The sequence below is a fragment of the Zonotrichia leucophrys genome, chromosome 10 (assembly GCF_028769735.1).
Source record: "Zonotrichia leucophrys gambelii isolate GWCS_2022_RI chromosome 10, RI_Zleu_2.0, whole genome shotgun sequence".
NCBI classification, from domain to species: domain Eukaryota; kingdom Metazoa; phylum Chordata; class Aves; order Passeriformes; family Passerellidae; genus Zonotrichia; species Zonotrichia leucophrys.
In genome coordinates, this window is record NC_088180.1 from 6,606,593 (window position 1) to 6,627,188 (window position 20,596).

A 20,596-nucleotide genomic window follows, 5' to 3' on the forward strand; every position below is an offset into this window, starting at 1 on the left:
CGCCCCCTCACAGGCACAGGGCGTTCCTGGTGTCAGGGGGCATTGCTCCAGCTCACTGTTCCCAGCATGCTTGCCCTCTCCGGGCTGCTGGAATGCTGCTATTTAGCTGGGAGGTTGCTAAAAACCAGCTATGTAGGATGCTAACATCAGCAGCTGCATATGCTACACAACTATTTGAAAGCAAATGTTGGAATGGGGTATTTTATTGCTCATAATGGTCTTTGTTAACTGCTTTTTAAGTTGATGCTGTTACATCTCTACAAGTCTTTGCCATTAAATGCCACATAGGAACTTTCATCATGTACAAAGATCACAAACATCTAGAGGTAGAGATACTATGTGTTACTATCTCTAACATAGGGATACAGATATGTGTATAACAACAAAATATTGTCAGTTGTTCAAATGCTTGAGAAAACACAAGAGAAATCAAAATTTCATGTTTACGACCTTTTCTAATTATTGGATTTCCAAAGTTGCTAATTCTGCAGTACACAATGTTTGGTATTCTGAGGAAGGCAGAACTCTACATACCCTTTTTTCTCTGAAGAAAATACTTTTCCTTGAGTGTTCTTTGTTTCTCCTTTTAGAACCACCTAATAATCTTTCATTCCTCCCCTAAACATTAATGCAGTATTTCAGTGATAACTAAATGTCACTGCCCAGATTGCAAAGAACAAAACCCAGCACATAATCAGTGTTCACTAAAAGCTTGGCACAAACTGCTTCCACTTGCAGCAAAAAAAGCTTCTAAGGAGCATTAGATACCTGAAGCTACCAGCATTATTTTTTGTCAGTATAAGAGCCCCCCTCACTTAATAATTTCCTAGATAAGAAAAATAGTACATCAGCAGTAATTAGCTTGTGCCAGGTTACTGGCACAGCTGCATTGGATAAGACCTTCCTGGATAGGAAAATGACTTCTCACCTTCATACCTTTTATTTCAAATTACAGGAACCTGCACCTAAACAGAGCTCCCTAGTTTGCAATGTATGCTTTGCTTTAATTTGCTTTCAATACTGATTTTGGGTCGTGGCTTTTAAAATAGCAGGAAATGCGGAGAAACTCCTTTGATTTTTATGGCAGGAGCACATGCCAAGTGCCAGGTTAGGAAAACACCTCAAAAATACATTTTTAGGAGGATACAACCTAGGAGAATATGATCCTTCCTCTGCCCCCCAGCACACACAGATTGTCTTATGAAATGCCTCTTTCAATTGTCTAATTTGTTTTTTGTGTCAATATTAAGGAGATGCAGCTCTGCCAGTAAGAGCTGTTCTGCAGGAAGTCTGCACCAGTTGTGGTGGTAAGAAAGGGAATGTACCCAGGAAAAATTGCCTTCTAGGACTGAGCCTCAGTTAAAGGTAAGGTGCTTTTCTCATTAACCTTAATTAAACTGCACAATTAAAATTCCTCCAAGGATTAAAGCAGTGAGAATTATTATGATTTTTTAATTCTGTCTTCTGGCTGAAATTTCTCTGCATGAGTAGGCAGTTTCAAATGTGTTAGCATTTCTGTATGTAGAGAACAAGGCTGCTCAGATGTGGTGATCCAGTTTCAAAGCAATAAACAGGGGAAAGAAGAACACTAAAAATAATCAGAGGACTGTGTAGTACAGCACATGATCCTTCTAATGAGTATTTTCAAGAATGGTGAAGCTGAGTTTCTCTTGGAAGTAAGTATTGAAAGTCAAATAATTCAGATTTTGCGTATTTTTTTTGTAAGTAGGAATCTGAATATTCACGATGTTAATGTTGAAATCATTATTTATCTTGCACAGTATCTTGTTTCATTGAAATTTCATATGGTCCTTATGGAGTGAGGTAATTACATTCATTGGTGTGACTGCTGAGGCTTGGCTGCTTGTGTTTGAACTGGGATAACCTGGGTGCCAAACACCTGTGGAGTTACTGAGTGCTCTCATTACACTTACTTTTGCTGTGTTTCCCCTGCTTTCACTCTTATTTCCTTCACTATAAGTCCTGGTCGACGAGTGCCCTTTGTCCATGGTATTATGGTTTGAAATGTGTCCCAGATATTTCCCCAAAGTGGAGGTAATTCCCATTTGAACTTGATCATTATGATGTCACCAATATCATTGTCCAGGGTGATGAGAAACGAGTAGGTTTTATTCCCAGTAATACTTTCAACTCTACGGAAAACAAGATGAGAATAATGTTGTCTTAATTATTATGAATTAAAGTAACAAAACAGCATTTTTTTTCCTGTGAAAACCAGAGAAATAACTATGTTTGCTTCTTAATGTCTCAAGGATGTTCTTCCTCCAGGTGCAAAAAAGTGATGAAATATGACAACATGGTAGGAAAGAAGCAGAAGTGGCAGAAGCTTGAACAGCTGACAAAGCAGTAGTGGTTTCTGACAGCAAAAGGTGTCCCATAATAGCATCTATGTTACAACTTCTGCCTGCTAGAGCAAATGCACATACACACACTCTTGCCTTTGCTTTCATTAATACAAATAGTGTTCATCATGATAAATATCCAAAATTCTTTATCTTAATTACAGCTGATTTTTTCATTTGTTTTTTAATTGATTATACCTCCCTGTCTTAGCCATGGGATGGACCAAAGTAAGTGGACAGAAAAATTTCCAAATTTACTGTTTGTATTCCAACAATTTTTTTCTGCACAAACTGCATCATCATTGTAAGAACTTGTGACTTTCAGGGAGAATGAGTGAAGTGAGTACAATTTCCAGTTCATGTTCACTTAGCTGCACTAAACCATTTCCCTCATAGCATGATTATCAATGTGGTATATTACAAATTGTCACATGCACAATTGCATGGGGTACAATACTCACAGTGGGATGTGCAGGTTTTTAGCATCTGCCTTAGTCCCTGTCAGAGACATGGTGAAAGCTGGGTCTATGGGCTTGCCTTGGATTTCATTGATGATGTGGATCTTGAACTGATAATGATACACTGTAGGAAGGAAGAATTGGCAAAAAGTGGAAAAATTAATGGTCAAATAATCAATAGTTTTCTTAGGCAAAAGAATTTTGCCTTTCAGAGCAGAAAATTGATGGTTATTTAATTTTACTTTTCAACCTAATTTGTTGAAATTAAAACATTGTCATTTTTCCTGGTTGTTGCTGTGCTGTGCTATGTAATCTGTTAGCATTTGTGGTCCTGTTGCTTTATTTAAAGGATGGAGAAAAAGGTAATCAGTGTTGAGTTTCTTTTTGGGATAAAACATTCCTCCATGGGAAATATTTCAGCTTTTCTGGAGTTTAGTTGTCAGAATTTCTGGCAAGTCCTCTATCTAGTGACCAGGCAAATCCTTGTGACTGGGCATGACTAGAGATGTATGATACAGATCAAAGACCTTATGAATGTGGTCAGGCTGTTACTCTGATCAACTGGAAAATTGCCCTGCAAAACAGATGACTCACAAACTTTCCTTGACTGCCTAATGATATGTTGTGCTTTACACACATCTGTTAACAATGTCATTAATGCTTCAAGGTCTGGGGAGTTTCTAGAACACTGTTTAGGAAAGTCTGAACTGAGTATCGTTAGCATAAAAAATGCCTAAGAAGTCATCAGTTTGATATTTTTAAAATTATGAAAAAGAAAACCCCAACAACATAGATTTCAAGTATGTGCATACAGATACTGTCAGCTACATTTGAATGTCCAGAACTCTTCTATCTGGTCATTCTTCCAGCAACTTTCTAGACAAAAGTGATAGATTTTATTATGAAGGAACATTATTGCATGCTAGTTTTTGAGTGGAGACTCTCTACTCACTTCAGTCTTCACTACATCTGAGAATGGCTCCCCACACCACTAATGGAATCATATTTTCATGCACATGCACAGATAGGGGTTTTTTGTGCAGCTAAAAGTATTTGCTGGAACAGCTATATCCTTTCATTATTTTATAGTTGTTGTGTTAGTGAACAATGTATTTTCTTTTGAAAATGTATCCCTCAGTAGAAAACAAAATGGCTGATTCTGTGCCACAAACCTGATGAGGACCAAGGCAGAGAGGGTTGTTTACAGATCACTTTATAACTAATCTGTCTTTCTCTGGGTTTTCTCGCTAAAAACTGATTTTTCAGTATATGATCAGACACAACCTAAGGTTTTGCTGTGATTATGGTGCTTACTTTAAGGAAAAATCATATAAAACCTCAGAGTCCCATCACAGCTTTATAATAAATGTTAATTTCCATGAAACAGACTGGGGGTTTTCTTTGAGCTGGACTGATGTATGCTCCAGAATATAATGTCATTAGCTTGAAAATTAAATGTTAGATTTTGTTAAGACACAGAGAACTGTGGTGTGTAATGTTGAGTTTCCCAAATTTCTTCTATTTATGCTTCTCACATGATCTTCAAATTTTTTTTTTAAAGCATTACAAAGATGACTTTGTAAGCATCTTCCCACAGTTGCTGCTTTGTTGGGGAACTTTTGTGAAAGGAGATCATTGTCTGGGGTACTTTATCCCCATATGTGCCAAGGATGGGTTTTTATGGAAAACCAGTTCTAAGCATAAAAATGCAACATGTTTAATTGCAATCTAAGCCAATAGGACAGAGATATTTTACCCCAAACTGAAACCAGCTCCATATCCAGAGAGGAACACAACACAGTGATCTCCGTGTCCAGGTGTGGGAGCAGCAGGCAGTACATCCCCAGAGCCTGTCCCTGTCATTCTCTGCTTCTGGAGAGGACCTAGCTCTGACTGTGATGGAGCAAGATAACTTCAGAAACTAGACACAGCCTCTGGAGTTTTAAAATCTACTCCAAGTATCTTCCTGAGCCATTTTAAATAGTATTTAGAAGAAATTCAGCAAGTTCAGCTGCTCTGAGTATCATTCAGGGCTCTGCAGATCCCTCTGGAGTCATCACTGAATATTTCACAGCTGTGCTAGTGGAAGACTTCCAACATTATTTTAAAAGTACCTGAATTTTTGGTTTGGTTTTGTGGTTGTTTTTGGGTTTTTTTGGGGGGCTTTTTTTTGGTTGTTGTTGTTGTTTGTTTTGGTTTGGTTTTTTTTTTTTTGTTTTGAATCTATGATAATGCATCCGAGTAACCGGGCACTGTGGGGAGACCAGCTATATAATGCAAGCGGCCTTTTAAAGCCTTTCACCTCATCCCTTCAGTGTTGCTGCCCGGGCGCACGAACATGGGAAGCGCTCCCCAAGCCCAGGGCCCAGGGCGAGGGGCAGGCGGAGGCAGAGCCCTCCGGCAGGAGGGAGGCTCCGGCCCGACACAGCCCGGCAGCCGCTGCAGGGGTGCGGGACTGCCGTGGCCGCGCTGTGCCGGGGCTGTGGAGAGAGTGTGGCGGGCTGTGGCGAGGCTGTGCCGGGGACAGGCAGCGCCTCAGCCGGAGCGGAGCCTCCTCCGTGTGTGTGCCCTGTGCCTCGGCCCGCGCCCGCCCGGCTGCTCCCCACACGCCTCATGGCAGCCGGGGAAGGAGGTGGTGAGGGGCAGAGCCGGGCGGCGGGACGCTGTCGCCCCTGCACCCACAGCCCCTCAGGAAAGGACTGTCCCACATCGTCCTGCTTGTTCCCACTTTTAAAAGTACGTCAGCCTTTCCAGTGGCGAGGGAACGTCTGCTCAACAGCAGCAGTGGGCTCTGGCGGCTGAGTGCAACGGAGAATGGTAGGAACGCCCTGCGCCCCCTGGCAGGCCATGGCCCCTCTGTCTGATCATACAGCCAAAAATGCACACTGACTCGGTAAAGTAACGTGGTAGAGCTAAAGCCAGAGTGCCAGTCTTAGTTTTAGTGCTACAGTTCAGCCACGTAAAAGTCCATGCTATTCTGTTCTCTGTCCATTGTTTGGAAAGTAGTAATTTATATGTCATTTCATAGTCTAATTGCGGATAAAATTTGGGCAAACGCAGAACGTTTATAGGCCTCCCAGAGTAATTATGCAGCTTTTTTTGGCTTGGCCGTGTGCCTGCATATGTTAGAATAAACCTGCACAGTCCAGTTGTAGGAAAATCCTGCAGATCAGGACCCTGGGCATCTGCGAGCCCTCAGCTCCACAGCTCGCCTGGGGCTAGCAGGCAGTGTGCTTTTTCCCACAGAAATATGAGAGCCAGGGTCTGGATGAAAGGGCATCAAGATAGCCTACTGGGACTCTCAGTTGTCTCAGCAAATTGATTATTCTCACAGATTTTATAAGCTTTAATGAATGAGTATATAGGATCACAAAGCTTAGGCTCAGACTTCTACTTTGTGATCAATCTGGACACTAAAAAGTATTCCCACAAACCTTTGAAGGGCATATGCGCTCTTGTTTTCAGAAAGAGTCGTCTGCTTTTGGGCAGCCTTTCCTCCCTGATGTTGTAGCCCAGGGTGTTACAGCGGTTCTTCTTGCAGCTGAGGCACAGCCCTTTGTTGAAAGTGTTGATGTCGTTGCACCAGTACGCTGTGCTTTGCTTGTCCTTGTGCAGCAGAGAGTCGATGAACAAGTGAACTGACCTCTCATGGGCACATTTCACAGTTTGAGTGATGCCTGAAAAAAATGCAACAAAATTTTACATGCCCTTGGTTTTTTTTGTTTACCATTTCAACTGCAGAGTAGTACTGTAGCCAACTATAAACTATAAACATATGATATTGTTTCCCCCCACACACACTTACCCTTTGCATCATGGTTTTGCCTTAGAAATCATACACAGTTTTTAAGATCATTCAAAAATAAAATGGCTGAACTTGCATGATAATAAATAATTTTCTCTTAAACTTCTCTAGCCCTGATTGTATCAGACTGTAAATATGAACCTTGATTTCAGTGTTCTGGTTGTTTTTGTCAATACAGCCTGAGTTGATGTGCAGTCTTTCAGATCATGCCACATTAAAGACAGCAGTCTCATTTGGAATGGCTGAACACTATTGGATTTGGATGCTTAGGCAGCAATATTTTGTCCCTATTAGACTGACACCTATGTTGAATTGAACTTTTCTTGCAGTTGCTGCTTGGAAAAAAGGAGGAAAAATTTTATTAAACTCAATAAAAGTATTAAATAGGCCTGCATTATGAGAAGTATATTCTTAAAATGTTATCAAATTGCAAAAATTATTTTGTGCAAATAGGATGTTTTATGTCTGTGTTGATTAGCTTTGAGCTGATGCTTGGTTTCACGTTTGTCATGATTTATCTTCTAACAAGTAATGCCCAGATTTAGGCATTGCATGAGGATGATTGAGAAGTGCTTCTGCAATGTCATTGCTGGGTGAGCAGGGCTCTTGGAGGGTTTTCAGCCAGCACTTTTGGTTGTCACTGCACATCGGGACCTTTTTCAGTATCTTGCATCAGTTTCTCTATAGGTTTATGTTTAGGTACATTGATAACAAGCTTCTATAAATAAAAGCTAGCCTGGAACACTGGCACTCAGGTCCTGGAGAGAGCATCATCTGTGCCACCGAAGGACGTGGAGTTGGAAAAGGTGAGCTGTGGAGGTGAGTAGTACAGACCTGTGTTTCATTTGATTTGATATAATTAATGGCACACTAGACAATCTGGCTTAATTAGAATAAATTGTCTCATCTCTTCTACTGTTGAAACAAATACCATTAAATTATTCAGAGGTGCTTGACAGCAGGATGCTCATGGCCTCATTTTCAGGAGTGCTAGGCAGCTCAATTCCTTGCTGGAGTCAGTAAAACCAATATGAACTCATGACACGTAAAAATCAGATAATTAATCTCTAAACAGAAAATACCTTGCATATAAGGGTGATAATGATAATCCTTAGATGCTGTTTAAGAGCACCAGACAGGCTCAGTCCAGCTGCCCTGGTGGCTCCCACCGGGTGCCATTGGTGCTTACCAGCAATCCCCAGCTGTGCAATGTGGTTGTACACGTGCAGGATGTGACAGCCAGGCTGGAAGGTGCCTCCATTGGGATAAAAGTCAAAATGAGCCACAGGCTGCTTGATGCCAACACTGAGGCCCATGTGCTGTTTGGTGAAGGTATGAATTGCATCCACAAAGTTTGCATCATCTGGAGATAAACGGTCTGTGGGTGACATTCCCTCAAACAGGGGCCCAGCAGGGTCAAGGCCTGCAACAAATGCAAATAATCCCATTGTCATATAGTGCACAAGGAATATTCTACTGCTGTAAGTCTGGGATAAATGTCTGAAAACAGGCAGCACCTGGTGCTTTACAAGGTCTTTCCCTGATGGAAACAATAACAACACTTGTTCCACAGAGGGTTACACCTAAAGCAAACACAGGCCCTGGAACAAACACTAACTGGGACCTGCTCAAGGACACAGCCCAGAGACAGACGTGTTTGTCAGAGACAAACTGTGCTGCTGCCGGTGGCACTTGAGGGACCTTGACATAATTTTGTTCTTTCAAACTCTAGAGGTTGTGTGTTTCAGAGGTCCTTTGGAAGACACCAGTCCTGCAGCAAGATTGACTTTTAGCCCACATGTGGGACCTAAAACCTTATAAAGCTCCAATTATTGTTTAAAAACCCTGTATGCCTGCTAGATTTTATTTATAATAATTCTTCAGCTTAAAAAATCTTCAAGGCAGATTATTACAGTATTCAGAGAAATAATACTCCACTTAGGGAGTCTTGCTGATTTTTGTTTTCTGGACTTTTTTGCATGGTGGTCTTCTTGGTTGGGAATTGATTCAGGAAGAGAACTTTGTGCTTAGTTTAAAGCTGCACTCAGCTTTGAGGACAAGCTTCTAAATTTTATATTCTTCAGTTGGTATTGTGGAATAATATATAGTTGCATAGATATAACCAGACGAGACTAGTAACACAGGCAGCAAGTAAAATGTCTTTTCTGATAACTTAGTTGATGTGGGTCTTGTGTAAAATGCACTTCTGCTTTCATTTTGTTTGGGTTTTTTAAGCTGTCACTGTGTATTAGATGAGGTACTGTATATAGTGTATCAATACACTATATACATATAGATATAAATATATATGTGTATATATATGTATATATATGTATATAGTATATATATATATTTTTATATATATAAATGTATTTTCATTACACTCATAATTAGTACAGTTACAAAACATTACAGAAGGTTCAGAATGTCGCTAGGTAATCAAGTTTTAGGGTTAACTTTGTTTACTTTAAGCATCTACTAGGGGTACTCTGATGATATGCTTGTTGTAAAATGTAATCCAGAATTCTCATTTTTGCCACACAAGAACTGTTTTGAATTCACTATATGGGCACTGTCCCACAATTGAAAGCTCAAGCACAGTCAGACAATTTCCTTAATATATTTTTTAAGTTACTCACTAATAATGAGCAGTATTTGAATGACTTTGGGTCAAGACAGTGGCCAAAGATCCAGGATTAGTGGCTAACATTTAGTTTAAGGTGTTACTGGGAGTGGATAAGAGACAAATTTAAGCAACCAGCACCAATGAGATGAAACTTCTAAACTCTGCTGAATATTGCTATTCAGCAGCTAATTGTCAATATGACATTGATATGTCAAATATCTTCATAACTTGATTCAGTTGACTGTTAGTTTTTTTAAAGGTCTTTTACCTGTAATTCTTCCAATCTTTTTTGTACCATTGATAAAACTTCCAGCAAATCCTGAAACATGAGCTCCCAGGCTGTATCCAATTAGATGAGCATTGCTTCTGGAAAATTGAACAGATTCCTGGAAGATAGTGGCACCTTGATTTAGATGAAGAAATGTGAAAAGTAAACAGTGAAATATCTATTACATGTTAGGAATACTGGGAATTATAGCACAAGGAATTTGTATGTTGATGGTGGTCAAACGAGGTGCATGAATCATTCAGTAAATTCCTGTTGGAATGTTATTCCTTGATTCTTTTTCATGCAGCAGGAAAATGCCACACATTTGGGCACTGCCTCTTATCTTCTATGCACAGGAAAACCATCAACACAGTGGAATTTTTCTTGTTTGTTGTCAGTCATTTGATGCAGGTGTTCACTGCCTTTTGTCAGCAGCATTTGGCTTTCCTATTATTATAAAATGGATATTTCTTCTTTAATTTCAGGGTAAAATAATCCCCTACAAAAGTGTCTTTTTTTTTTTTTTTTTGCCTGAGATACCATCACAAGTCAAACTAAAGGGATCAAAATATTGATCAGGCATGTTAAATGATACGGCAGTGATATTCCTTGTACAAAGATGTGTGTCTGATTTGTAACAAACCTATTGAAGCAGAATTGGCCTTCTTTCTACCCAATCAATGGTACCTCTTGAGCATTTCACCTGAGCTGCAAGGTTTAAAGTTTATCTGACTTGTAAAGAAAAATGTGGCATATTTTGCTTGCAGGAAAGGCAAACCTCACTTTCAATTTCTTTGTGAATGTTGCCTCTCTCAGTGGAGTGGCTGTGCAGTCTCAATAGCAATCTCTTCTGAAGATGAAGTGAAACTTGGCAGACTTCTTGTGTGAGAGAGACAGCTCTTAGAAATCACAAGATCTGACCAATTTTCTTGTCAGATGATACTGAAATGGATGCTATTGAGGCTGTTACTGATCATGCCCTATACTTGAAATAAGAGCACTAATATTTACTTATTGTTTGTTCCTTATTCTTTATTAAAATGTTGTGTGGCACTGCAGGTTTTGTTACGTCCATTGAGAATCTTTGAAATAATTATCTGCCTGTAAGTAGACAGAAGCATAGCAGAAAAATAATGGTGGGAATTGGAATGAAGGGGGTTTAACTGTTAAACTCTGGAGGGGTGCTTCTCAATGTGAGGAACATTTACTGGTTGGAGACACTCAATGCTGTGAAAATTTATGGTATATTTAAATTCTGGAACACATCACAGCAAAAGAGTAACCACCTACAATACTGGAGCAAGGAGTAATTTATTCAAGCCTTGGTTTGTTCGTTGACACTGGGAAATCACTGAATGTCTTTATTGTTGACAATGTGGTATGTCCTCCTGGGAACTGATCAAAGTCCACCATTTGATTAATTCAATAATTAAACAGCTTCAAAAAATTACTTTAGGCTCCAGCACGTTAAACTATATTTGACCAAGAGCTGAAATTTCTTCTAATATCACAATGAAAAATAGGGACTCTGACTTTGCTGCTTCCTCTTTTGTTCCTCTTGTCCCTAACTGGGTGTGGTATCTGACAGCTCCTTCTAGCCCTGCTGTTCCTGCTTAGGCCTTTAATGGTATTTGCTCCAAACCTTTCAGCCTTACAGTAAATTTCTCTTCCACCTTAGGCCTCACCATATTTAAAGTAATGTACTCTAAAATTCATTGTCAGGTATAGAAGCATAATTTCATTTCAAATTAAGTACTTAATGTTAGAGATTGATACAATAAGAGTTGCTTAGAGTTCCTGGTTTGTATGAGTGATTCTCATTCTACTGTTTGCTTTCTGCCTTTTCTTAAATTGTGCTGGAGACCGGTGATCCTGTGCAGACTCTGCTGCAGCCTTTTCAGTCCAGCCATGGCCCTGCTGCCATGTAGCAGGAGTTTTGGTAAATAGTCACTGCATTAGTGTGGCTCTGTACTCACTGCTGCCTCCATGCCATCGGCTTTGTGAAGCATGTCTGTCCTCTTGAAAGTCTCCCTTTACATTCTGGATCTCTAAGCCATTATTTTGTCCTAATCTTTGGGAAACTGCAGCAAAAATCAGACACAGTGTCGGGATTGAATTCTGCATTAAAAGCAGAAGTTGAGCACAGATAACAAACTCATTTTCCTGTACTTATGTCTTGCAAATGGTGATGTCTGCCTGTTTTCTACATATGGAACAGTGTCAGCTGCCCACACACATGCTATGGAAAAGTCAAAGTAGCAGGAAACGATCTCACCTCTAAAGAAATATAAAAATATTTTCATAAACAAGACCACTTGCTTTGACCTCCTGCATGATGAGAGTTTCACAGAGTCATATGAAAGTTTATGGAAGAAAAACATGCACTTCATTAGAGAAATGTGAGTGATGGAAAGGAAAGCATTAGCAAGCCCAGTGTTTCAGAAAGGTTGTGGAAGTGTAAAACCAAACATCTTTTCCAGGGAACGTGTTGGTGCAGCGTTCTCACCTCCAGCCACTGCAGGAAGCGCGCGATCTCGTGTCCCGTGGTGCGCGTGTTCCGCACGGCAATGGGATAGTGCTGGTGAGCCAGGGTCAGCCAGTCTGCAATGATCACGTTCATCGGCTCAGGGTGGGACTTCAGAGCTGCTGCCATTTTCCAAATCCAGCTTTCCAATATCCCATCCACCTGTTACAGTTGGGAAAAAACCCCAAACAATAAGAAAACCATTGTTATGGGAAAGCAGTCTCTGCCAAATGTTTCTTGTGAAAAACATGAAACAAAAAACACAGTATGAACAGGGAGAGATTAATGCTGATAACTAGAGTTTAGGAGCCCCAGCCTGCTTCAGTGCTGAGAATCTGTAGGTTTTGTTGGACCAAAAAAAAAAAGGAGTAATATAATAAGGGTATAATAGTGTGTGTTTTTTAATAGGATCTCTTATAAGTGAAAATTATGTCCCCAAATACTTTAACTCATCCAGAGATAACTGGTTAATAGGTACTGGTTAAAAATACTGGTTAAATACAGACAGAAATGCCCAGGAAATGTCTGATTTCATTCAAGAGCAGCTATCCCTTTAAGTATAAGCTAAAAAAATTGGAGAAGGGAAGCTGGAGGATTGCAGACCAGCAAGCATTTGTCATCTCTAGCCATTCCATATGGAGAGCTGCTTGTTTTGAGTCATTCCTTTTTGAATAGCTGGTTACAATTTTCTTGCATCAAAGCATGTTTCTGATTTTATGGACTAGAATTATTATTTAATCTATCAGATTTAATTGTTATTCTATTTCCTCAATTGATAAAATAACCTTATCTCTTCTAATGTATTAGAATTTGGGAGTCTCAGGTCTGGATTTCCACACACACTCCTCTAAGGATCCAACACCTCTGCAAATTAAGTTAATGTGAATGATGAATTTCACTGGCAGCAGCTTCAGGCCCGTGGCTTGAGGAGGATGTAGCTTTTGAACTAATCTAATTTTTTTTGCAAGGGAGTTTAATTTTTTTTACTAAGGGAGTTAAATGTATCTGTCTCATTTGTTAAGGGAGTTACGTGCATCACAGGGGGCGTTCAAAGTTCCTCTGCATATTTGCAGATGTGCAAGAAAGATCCATTGTGCCACCTTAGGTGATTGCATTGGTGCTATGAGCATTTAAGGATCTGTTAAAATTACTTTTTTTCTTATCCTGCCTTTTCTTTTGTTTCTTTTCCAACTGAGAAGCTGATGAATTGTCACTCTTACTATTGGCATGCTTTTGAGAAAGATTTTTTATGGTGAATTGGTTTTTTACAGTTTAGCTGGCAGCAGTTCAGTGATAATTGATGTTGAAGGCTTTGCTTCCAACAGAAGGGGCTTGTGGAGAAGTTCTTTTTAAAGGTGTATCTGTGAGAAAGATATGGGGATATTGTGGCCACTTTTCAAGAAGTCTGTAAATATCTGCCAGTGAGCATATCAGAGAAATGATACTGATGTTCTGCTCTCCAGGGCATAGCACATTAATTCAGCTACTTGTTCAAGCTCTGCTGGCTTTAAACCAGGGCTGAATTTAATCCTTGGCATGGGAGTCTCATGTGAAAAATTGCTTGTAGACCATTCCTTCAGAATCTGTCAGGAATATGCACTTTGTATTTTTTCTAGCCATGATAGGTACCAGTGAAATCTATCGTCTTTGTATCACGACCTTATTTCTGAAGTTGCTTCTGTAGCATAATGAGAAGGAAAGTATATCAAATCAGATGTAGCAAGAATTAAAAATAAAGTGTGAGCTCATACCGACCAGCCATGGACTATCATCACCAGAGGAAGAGAGGCATTGAAATGGCATTTGTCAAGAGTCTCCAGCTGATTAACAAAAATCTGGCAGCTGCCTCCAGCTCTGTCTGTATAGAGTTGAAATCTGGTTTCGAAGTTTTGCTGATCTTTCTTTCCTCTAGTGAGTTCACTCCATGATCTCAGTGCCTCTGAAATGAAATTTGTGACCACAGCCATAATAGGAAGGAATTGAAAATCTGGAGCAGTTACTGGTGCAACACAGTTTGTCAAACAGTAAATGGGTGAGCTTGGAACTCCTCCTGTGTATAATTGTTGCTTGTTCCAGTGGGCCTAAGCTGTACATTTTGGGCCAAAAGAGTGAACTCTTTCAAAGTCTGAGATGGTCTAGATGTGCCTCTGAGTCCCTCTATGTGAACAAGAACAGTTACACAGGAATGGGGATCTGATTGCTGCAGGCCCTTGCAATGCACAAGGATTGTAAGGTCACAGTACAGGTGTTACCACTTGACCATGGAGTCGTGCACAGACAGGGGCATTCAGAGGCTCTTATCTCTGCAGAGCATTTCTACTAATGTGCCAGTCATTGCTGAGCAAGCATCATTACACTAAAATAACATTTTGTTCAGGGCTATAACTGCTTAGAGACCTGGGTGACTGCTTAAAACTGTTAGACCACATCATACTTCTTTTTTTTTTCCTCTGAAAAGGCAAAACAGCATGTTTTTATTTTAGTTGTAATATTTTTGATGACTTTGTTTTTAGGTAAAATAGCTTATTCAATGTTTCATTTCAGTGTAATGACAAGACATGATAAAACAGCATATTTAATTTGTTTAAGTGTGTAGCAGTTCTGGAAGAAAACTCCTAAACTGACCTGCATTGGATGTGCACTTTTCTCTGTTTGTTGCTAATTGTTGTTCATTCCAATGGACAGGCAATGTTATGTTTTACTGCTGGGAAACATTATTGAAGAAATCTATTCAGCCTTGTACAAGAGCTGGAATTTTAAAAGCTTCAAAGTTACAGAAGGTTTGGTAGATAAAATTTGTAATTTCAGGACACTTTTAACTGCCATAGGACTAAGTCTGATCACTTCTCCCTTACAATGTCCACTTTAAAGAACTTCTGTTGGATTTTTTTTTTCTTATGCAGAGGAACTTAGTTTCTGAAGTAAGTAATGTCAGGAAAGGGTGAATCTACATAAAGAACTGAAAATTAGAAAGAGCTTTAATGATGTTGATATTCTTATTGGCTGGTTTTCCAGCCTTTAGTGAGTAATCTCTACACAAAAGTAAGCATTGTGTTCTATTTTTAGCAGAAAAAGAAAAACAAACCAAAAAAAAGTAGCTTGGTGCCTGTTCCATTGTACACATCCTTTCTTTGTTTAACGCCTTGTTTTCATTTTCTTTTTGCTCTCTCAGTGTTTGTGCAATGCAAAGGCGCTTTGTCACTCTGTACTGTTTGTACAAAGTACAGAAAACAAGTCTGATAAAAAGCTGTTTTCTTCAGACACTGCTGGAAAGTGCTGTGGTGCTTTAATGGCTGAGTGTTGTTTTGCTGGTAAATCTGGGAGAGGGGATTAAAAACACTTCTTGAACTTCTTCTTGGCTGCCACAAGTTAGAAGTTCCTATAGGATCAGATGTGTTATTCAATAAGGAACTGCTTCAATCTGTTAATCTGTGTAATGACTTGGAGAAGGAAATAGTGTGTGAGGTGCCAGGCTCCCACAACAGCCTCTTGCTGCAAATGTCATGGCAGTGACTCAGTGACATGGCCGCAGGGAACTGGGAAGTTTCATAGGTCAGTTTGCAAGAACAACACAATTCAACTGCTAAAGATTTTTTCATGGTAATTACATTTAAGTGTGCAGAGATCTCTCTGAGCCTCCAAAGAGTTTTGCTTTGGAAAAATACCAGGTGAGCGGGTTGCTGATTAATTTCCTTTTCCTTAGAATATCCTACTCTGACATGTATTCTCTCAGCAAAGGCACTGCAGTGTGGCCACTGTGGTCTGTGAGCTTCCATAAATTACCTTCCCACAGAGCAGCTCAGTAATCATGAGTGAGAAAGGCTTTTGTGAATTCTTGACACCCCAAAGTAGGTTCAGCCCTTTACCTTTACTTTGTATTAACAGTATTTCTGTGAGGTGCACTGGAGGCTGGTTTTGTAAACATTGCAACATAGCAGATTCTTGTGAAATGTTTTGGAGTTAGTTTTGGGCAGACAAACCAGAGCATTTTTATATTTGACTTGAGATGTTTTCTTATTGAAAAGTAAAATGAAGAGAGATTCCCAGTTGAACAAAATAAGCAGGTTCATCCAGCAGGCTGACTTGGATTGAATCACCCCAAAAGATAAGAAGGTGTTCCTAAATATAGAATTGTGGAATTCCTTCTGAAATTTCCAGATGTGGTAGCACTGCTTTAAACTCGTTAATGAAAACTCTCCTGGAAACTGGACAAAGGTCTAGATGCTGTCCAGGGTTTGAAGCTATAAATATCCTGTGCTTTTCTGGGAGAGAGATCCACAATTAAAATACATTTATGTATTGTGTCTGCTTAGGTATAGAAATACAGCTACAAAATATCTGCTTCATAGCACAAAAATTGCCTAAACATGAGAAGTAATGAGGATGAAGTATAGTAAAAGTATCTAATGTTAAGAGTAAAATTTTAGTATTTACTAGTCATGCACTTTAAATTCATCGTACAGTACAGCATAAAAATTTTGAGTAAAATTGGCATTTCCAAGTAAGGAAAGTAGCTTTTCCACTTCAGAAAAATAATGGTCAGCATCCTTCTTCCTGTCATGGAGCTTGGGTTGAAGAGGATATTTCAGTGGTTCTCACCTAATCCTTAGACAATTGAAAAATTAATTCATTAAGTCTGAACAGAAGTTGAAATTTGGGACCAGGAGAACACCTCTGTTACTTATGTGCAAATCCCTTGGAACCATTTCCCATATACTGATACTCTCATGACAGGTGGAATTTTGATTTTAAAATATAGGCTGTCTTGCAATAGCTAAGACAGTTTTTGAGTTGTGTTTTAGGGTAGCTGTCCTGGAAGTGGGAGTTCATTTTCTTCCTATGGCCTTACATTTTTTGTTGTGATCCTGCAGTGAAATCACTTTCCTGGTGCCAACTTGCTATGTCAGAAATTCAGCAGGATTTCTGGGTCACAGCATTCCATAGCATGAGAAGTTAAATACATACACCAGGAACATGTGTTTAATACACAAAACCAGAACAATGAGAAGATAGAAATATCAGTATCTTTAGAATATTAGCACAGGAAGGCATTGCTGAGTAAAACTCACTTGCTGGGCCATGGGACAGCCCTGCAGGGCAGAGAGCTGGATAATAGATTTATTCCCTGACCTGAGGGGGGTGGGTGTACAACAGCCACATGTGCAACCAGCTTGGCTGCACAAAGTTAGTCAGTTGTGGGTTTATTTACTTTTTTGTTTGGTTTTTGTTTATGAATTTTTGGTTGTGGCTATTCCAGCAAACTCTCCTTGTGAATATTTCTGCTTGGCAGCCTTCTGGTACTCAGAAAGAGACAAATGAATGTCTCAGTTTGTAGAAGGGCAATGGGGAAAATGAGAGGTCAGCAGGGCCTGGAAGATGATTGAGTGCAAAGGAGGTAGGAAAAAAGGGAAAGTGGATACTCAAGCCTTAAGTGGGGGAATCTGCCTGGGTTGAGAATAATTAAATCTCAGGCTACCAAAGTGGCCTTTGTTCCATTCAGGGAATAGGACTAAGCATCGAAAAATCTTATTCTGAGTGGTAACTTGGCATCTAGTCCCTTCAAATTTTTCTACTTCCAAGAAACCTGTGTCTTACAAAAAATATTAGGAGAATTTTAAAGGATGTGTTCTATTTTGCTTTAATCTCCCTCTCCTCCCATTCTTCTTGTCTCCTTTCCTCTTGCCTCTCCAATATGTTCCTGTTTTTTTCCATTATGTCCTTTGATTTTTTAAAATAATTATTTTTTTAAATAATAAAATTGTTTTGTTTTACTGTTTTTGTCTGAAAGTCTTAGTTAAACCAAAATAACTGAGGGGAAATCCTGTTTTTACAGCAGATAAAAACTTTTTGCTTTGACAGTCACTAGGTGTGTTCATCTAAGCAAGAGTTTGATGGTTTCACTGATATGGTATTAAAAGGCTTTGATCATTTTAAGTGTATCCTGAATTTCTCCAAACTTATCTTTTACAGTAGATGCCTGTAGATATTTCTTCTAAAACCTCTGTAGTGCACACTGTTTACAAAAGTTATTTCCATGCCAGTCTGTCCAGAAATTAGACTTTTTATCAATTACTGAATGAATTTGTTTTCAAATGAAACTCTTTAAGAGGAAGAGGAATTTACTGGGATGTATTTTAAGTACGTTCTGTGTACAGAACGAGTCCTAGAACTTTTATTAATGCTGTCATGCAATTTTTGTTTCAATTTTCCTTGTATAGATGATCCCAGAGTATACCAATTGCCATCACCTGAGTTCACAAGGAATTTCTCAAGTACTTTTGTTTGGTGCTCTAGTACAGCTCTCTCCTAGTAAAAGGGGCCTCACAATGGTGTCCTACAAAGATTTGTCTCTGTAAGTTTGGGGTGAGCCATTATGAAAATGGGCAAATTGTTGCTGAGCTCTGCAGGCCTTTCCAGAAGTCCAGTGAAAGCTGTTACAGAAAATTCCATTTTGTGGAATACTTGATACTGTCTGCACAGGACAATGCAAAGTGCTACTGAAACTATTAACAGCACAGAGAACTTCTAATAAGAGTTTAATCCCTTCTACCCATAACACCAGGTACCTTTGCACATTGTGATTCCAGTCATAGGGAAAATATGTATAAAATGATAAAAACTGCTTTTTAAAAGTCATGATGCTAAGGTCCAGTGAGTTAGATTGCTAGATATGTGATTTGTGTCTTACTCAAAGCCTTAAATCTCAATTTCAAGTGAAATAAAGCTGCCTCTTGGCAGCACTGCAAGGGCACACAGTGCTGCAATTTTAACCTATTACTGCAGTGACAGGGAGAATTCAGTTTCTGGGCCTCTGGCAGAATTTGAGGTTTGGGTGCAGAATTCCAAATTTGAGAAGAGCAGAGAAAAAAATATTTGTTTCATTTTGTTTCCTGGTAACTTCAAAGTTTGTAGGATTTCAAGGTGTTCTGGGACCAAAACTCTGGAAACCAGTAGAGGTAAATATGTATTAGAGGGCAGCAAAGTAGTGCTATGTAATAGTATAATGATGTGTTAGAATATAATATGTAAGATAATGATATAAATTACACAGCTGTAATGGACAATTATGAACCACAGTGTGTTGTGTAAAGTGCAAACACACATAGAAAGTGTATATCTTAAAAATATATACACAGTTGTTAAATGCTGTTTATAAATACTACAATATTTACATGCACTTGATAGAGCATGTGACATTCCCCCCATTATTACAGTATTTAATGCGAGTGAAACATTACGTTGGGCATTTGTCTTAGCAGATTCAAGTGTTTAATATTCAGAGACCATGTACATAAAATATCCAATTTCTAAATCTTTGCTGTGCAGCCATGCATTGCTGAGCACTTTTTCCAGGCCCAGAGCATGGTTCTTAATGCAGATGAAGGAGATGTGAGCCAAACAGCTGCTGTAGGCTGGATAACCTTCAAAGTGCTTCAAGGCATAAGTAAACCACTAACTTTCAAGATATATGTGATTCTTTTTTTCCTAGACCATTCAGAATTGATATATCTCTGATCAGATTTTTAGGGTGTCTCTGGTTAGATCTGCTATTTCAGTTCCTGTAGTCCTAGGTATTTGAATTTTGCAACAGTATGTCACATTGAAGGAAAATTTTTAACATTCAATTTTTATTTAGATGGGCTTTTTTAGCAGTTGTACTGACATGAACCAAACTGGGAAGATTTAAGTTGCTTTCCACATTTTGAACACTAAGAAATTGATTAACAAAATCACTGTGTTCCAAAGGGAAGAACAGTGTGATTGTTAATGTAATTGATTTTTAGGCTACCTGAAAGCACATATAACTAAACCTATTGTGCTAAACCTATTGCCAAACAACTGGAAAAATCAGTGTATGATCTGCAAGTATTACTTGGAAATTTGGAATTCCTGTTCCAAGAAGTGTCTCCCAGTAATTTGCTCTAAGCAGGAGTGGACAGCAGAATGAATGAAAGCCAGGAACAAAGGGTTCTGCAGGGGTAGAACAATCCCAGATGCTTCTGTTCATGCTGGTTTTGATCTGTGAACAGGAATTGTGAATCTCCAAGCCAGTCAAACCCTTCTTGTGAACAACGTATGCCTGATGCTAAATACTATAGTTCAAGCAAAAATACCTTCTCCCCCCATTTGATTTGTTTTCCTGCTTGGGATGAGGTTTTATTTTATAACTAGCTTCCAGAGTTGGAAATACAAACTTTCTTATTTAATCAGCTGCCCTTGCTCATTCTCTTTAGACTTCCCACCTTCACAAGTTTCTGAATATCAGAAGAGAAATCATTCCCTGGAGTTTCTTTGATCTCTGCTTGTGATGTCTTGTTGATGAGAAATTTATCATAAACTAGCTGAACTATGAATGAGTTGTTGAAATTTTTCACACATTAGATTTGCTGGTGGATGTTTAATGAAGCAGCCTTGTGTTCTGTCTCCAGGAGCTGTTCAACAGAATCCAGAAGGGCAGCACCATGAAAGTGTGCTGAGGCCAAGTTTGCTTTGCTTTGCAAAGCAAAATGGATCTGCTTTAGTGGGGAAAAATCAACAAGCATGGGCAATGT

At 39.2% G+C, this 20,596-nt stretch overlaps 1 protein-coding gene across 1 annotated transcript in view; it reads right to left on the minus strand.

The window, feature by feature from the left end:
* LIPC (lipase C, hepatic type) overlaps positions 1–20,596 on the minus strand; it is a 46,697-nt gene that overhangs the window by 1,385 nt on the left and 24,716 nt on the right. The window contains exons 2-8 of the mRNA XM_064721893.1: positions 13,796–13,983; positions 12,027–12,206; positions 9,521–9,638; positions 7,816–8,049; positions 6,256–6,498; positions 2,825–2,945; positions 1,935–2,153 (exon numbers count right to left, since the gene is read on the minus strand). Of these exons, the coding sequence (XP_064577963.1) occupies positions 1,935–2,153; positions 2,825–2,945; positions 6,256–6,498; positions 7,816–8,049; positions 9,521–9,638; positions 12,027–12,206; positions 13,796–13,983 (1,303 nt within the window). The remainder of the gene's footprint in view (positions 1–1,934; positions 2,154–2,824; positions 2,946–6,255; positions 6,499–7,815; positions 8,050–9,520; positions 9,639–12,026; positions 12,207–13,795; positions 13,984–20,596) is intronic.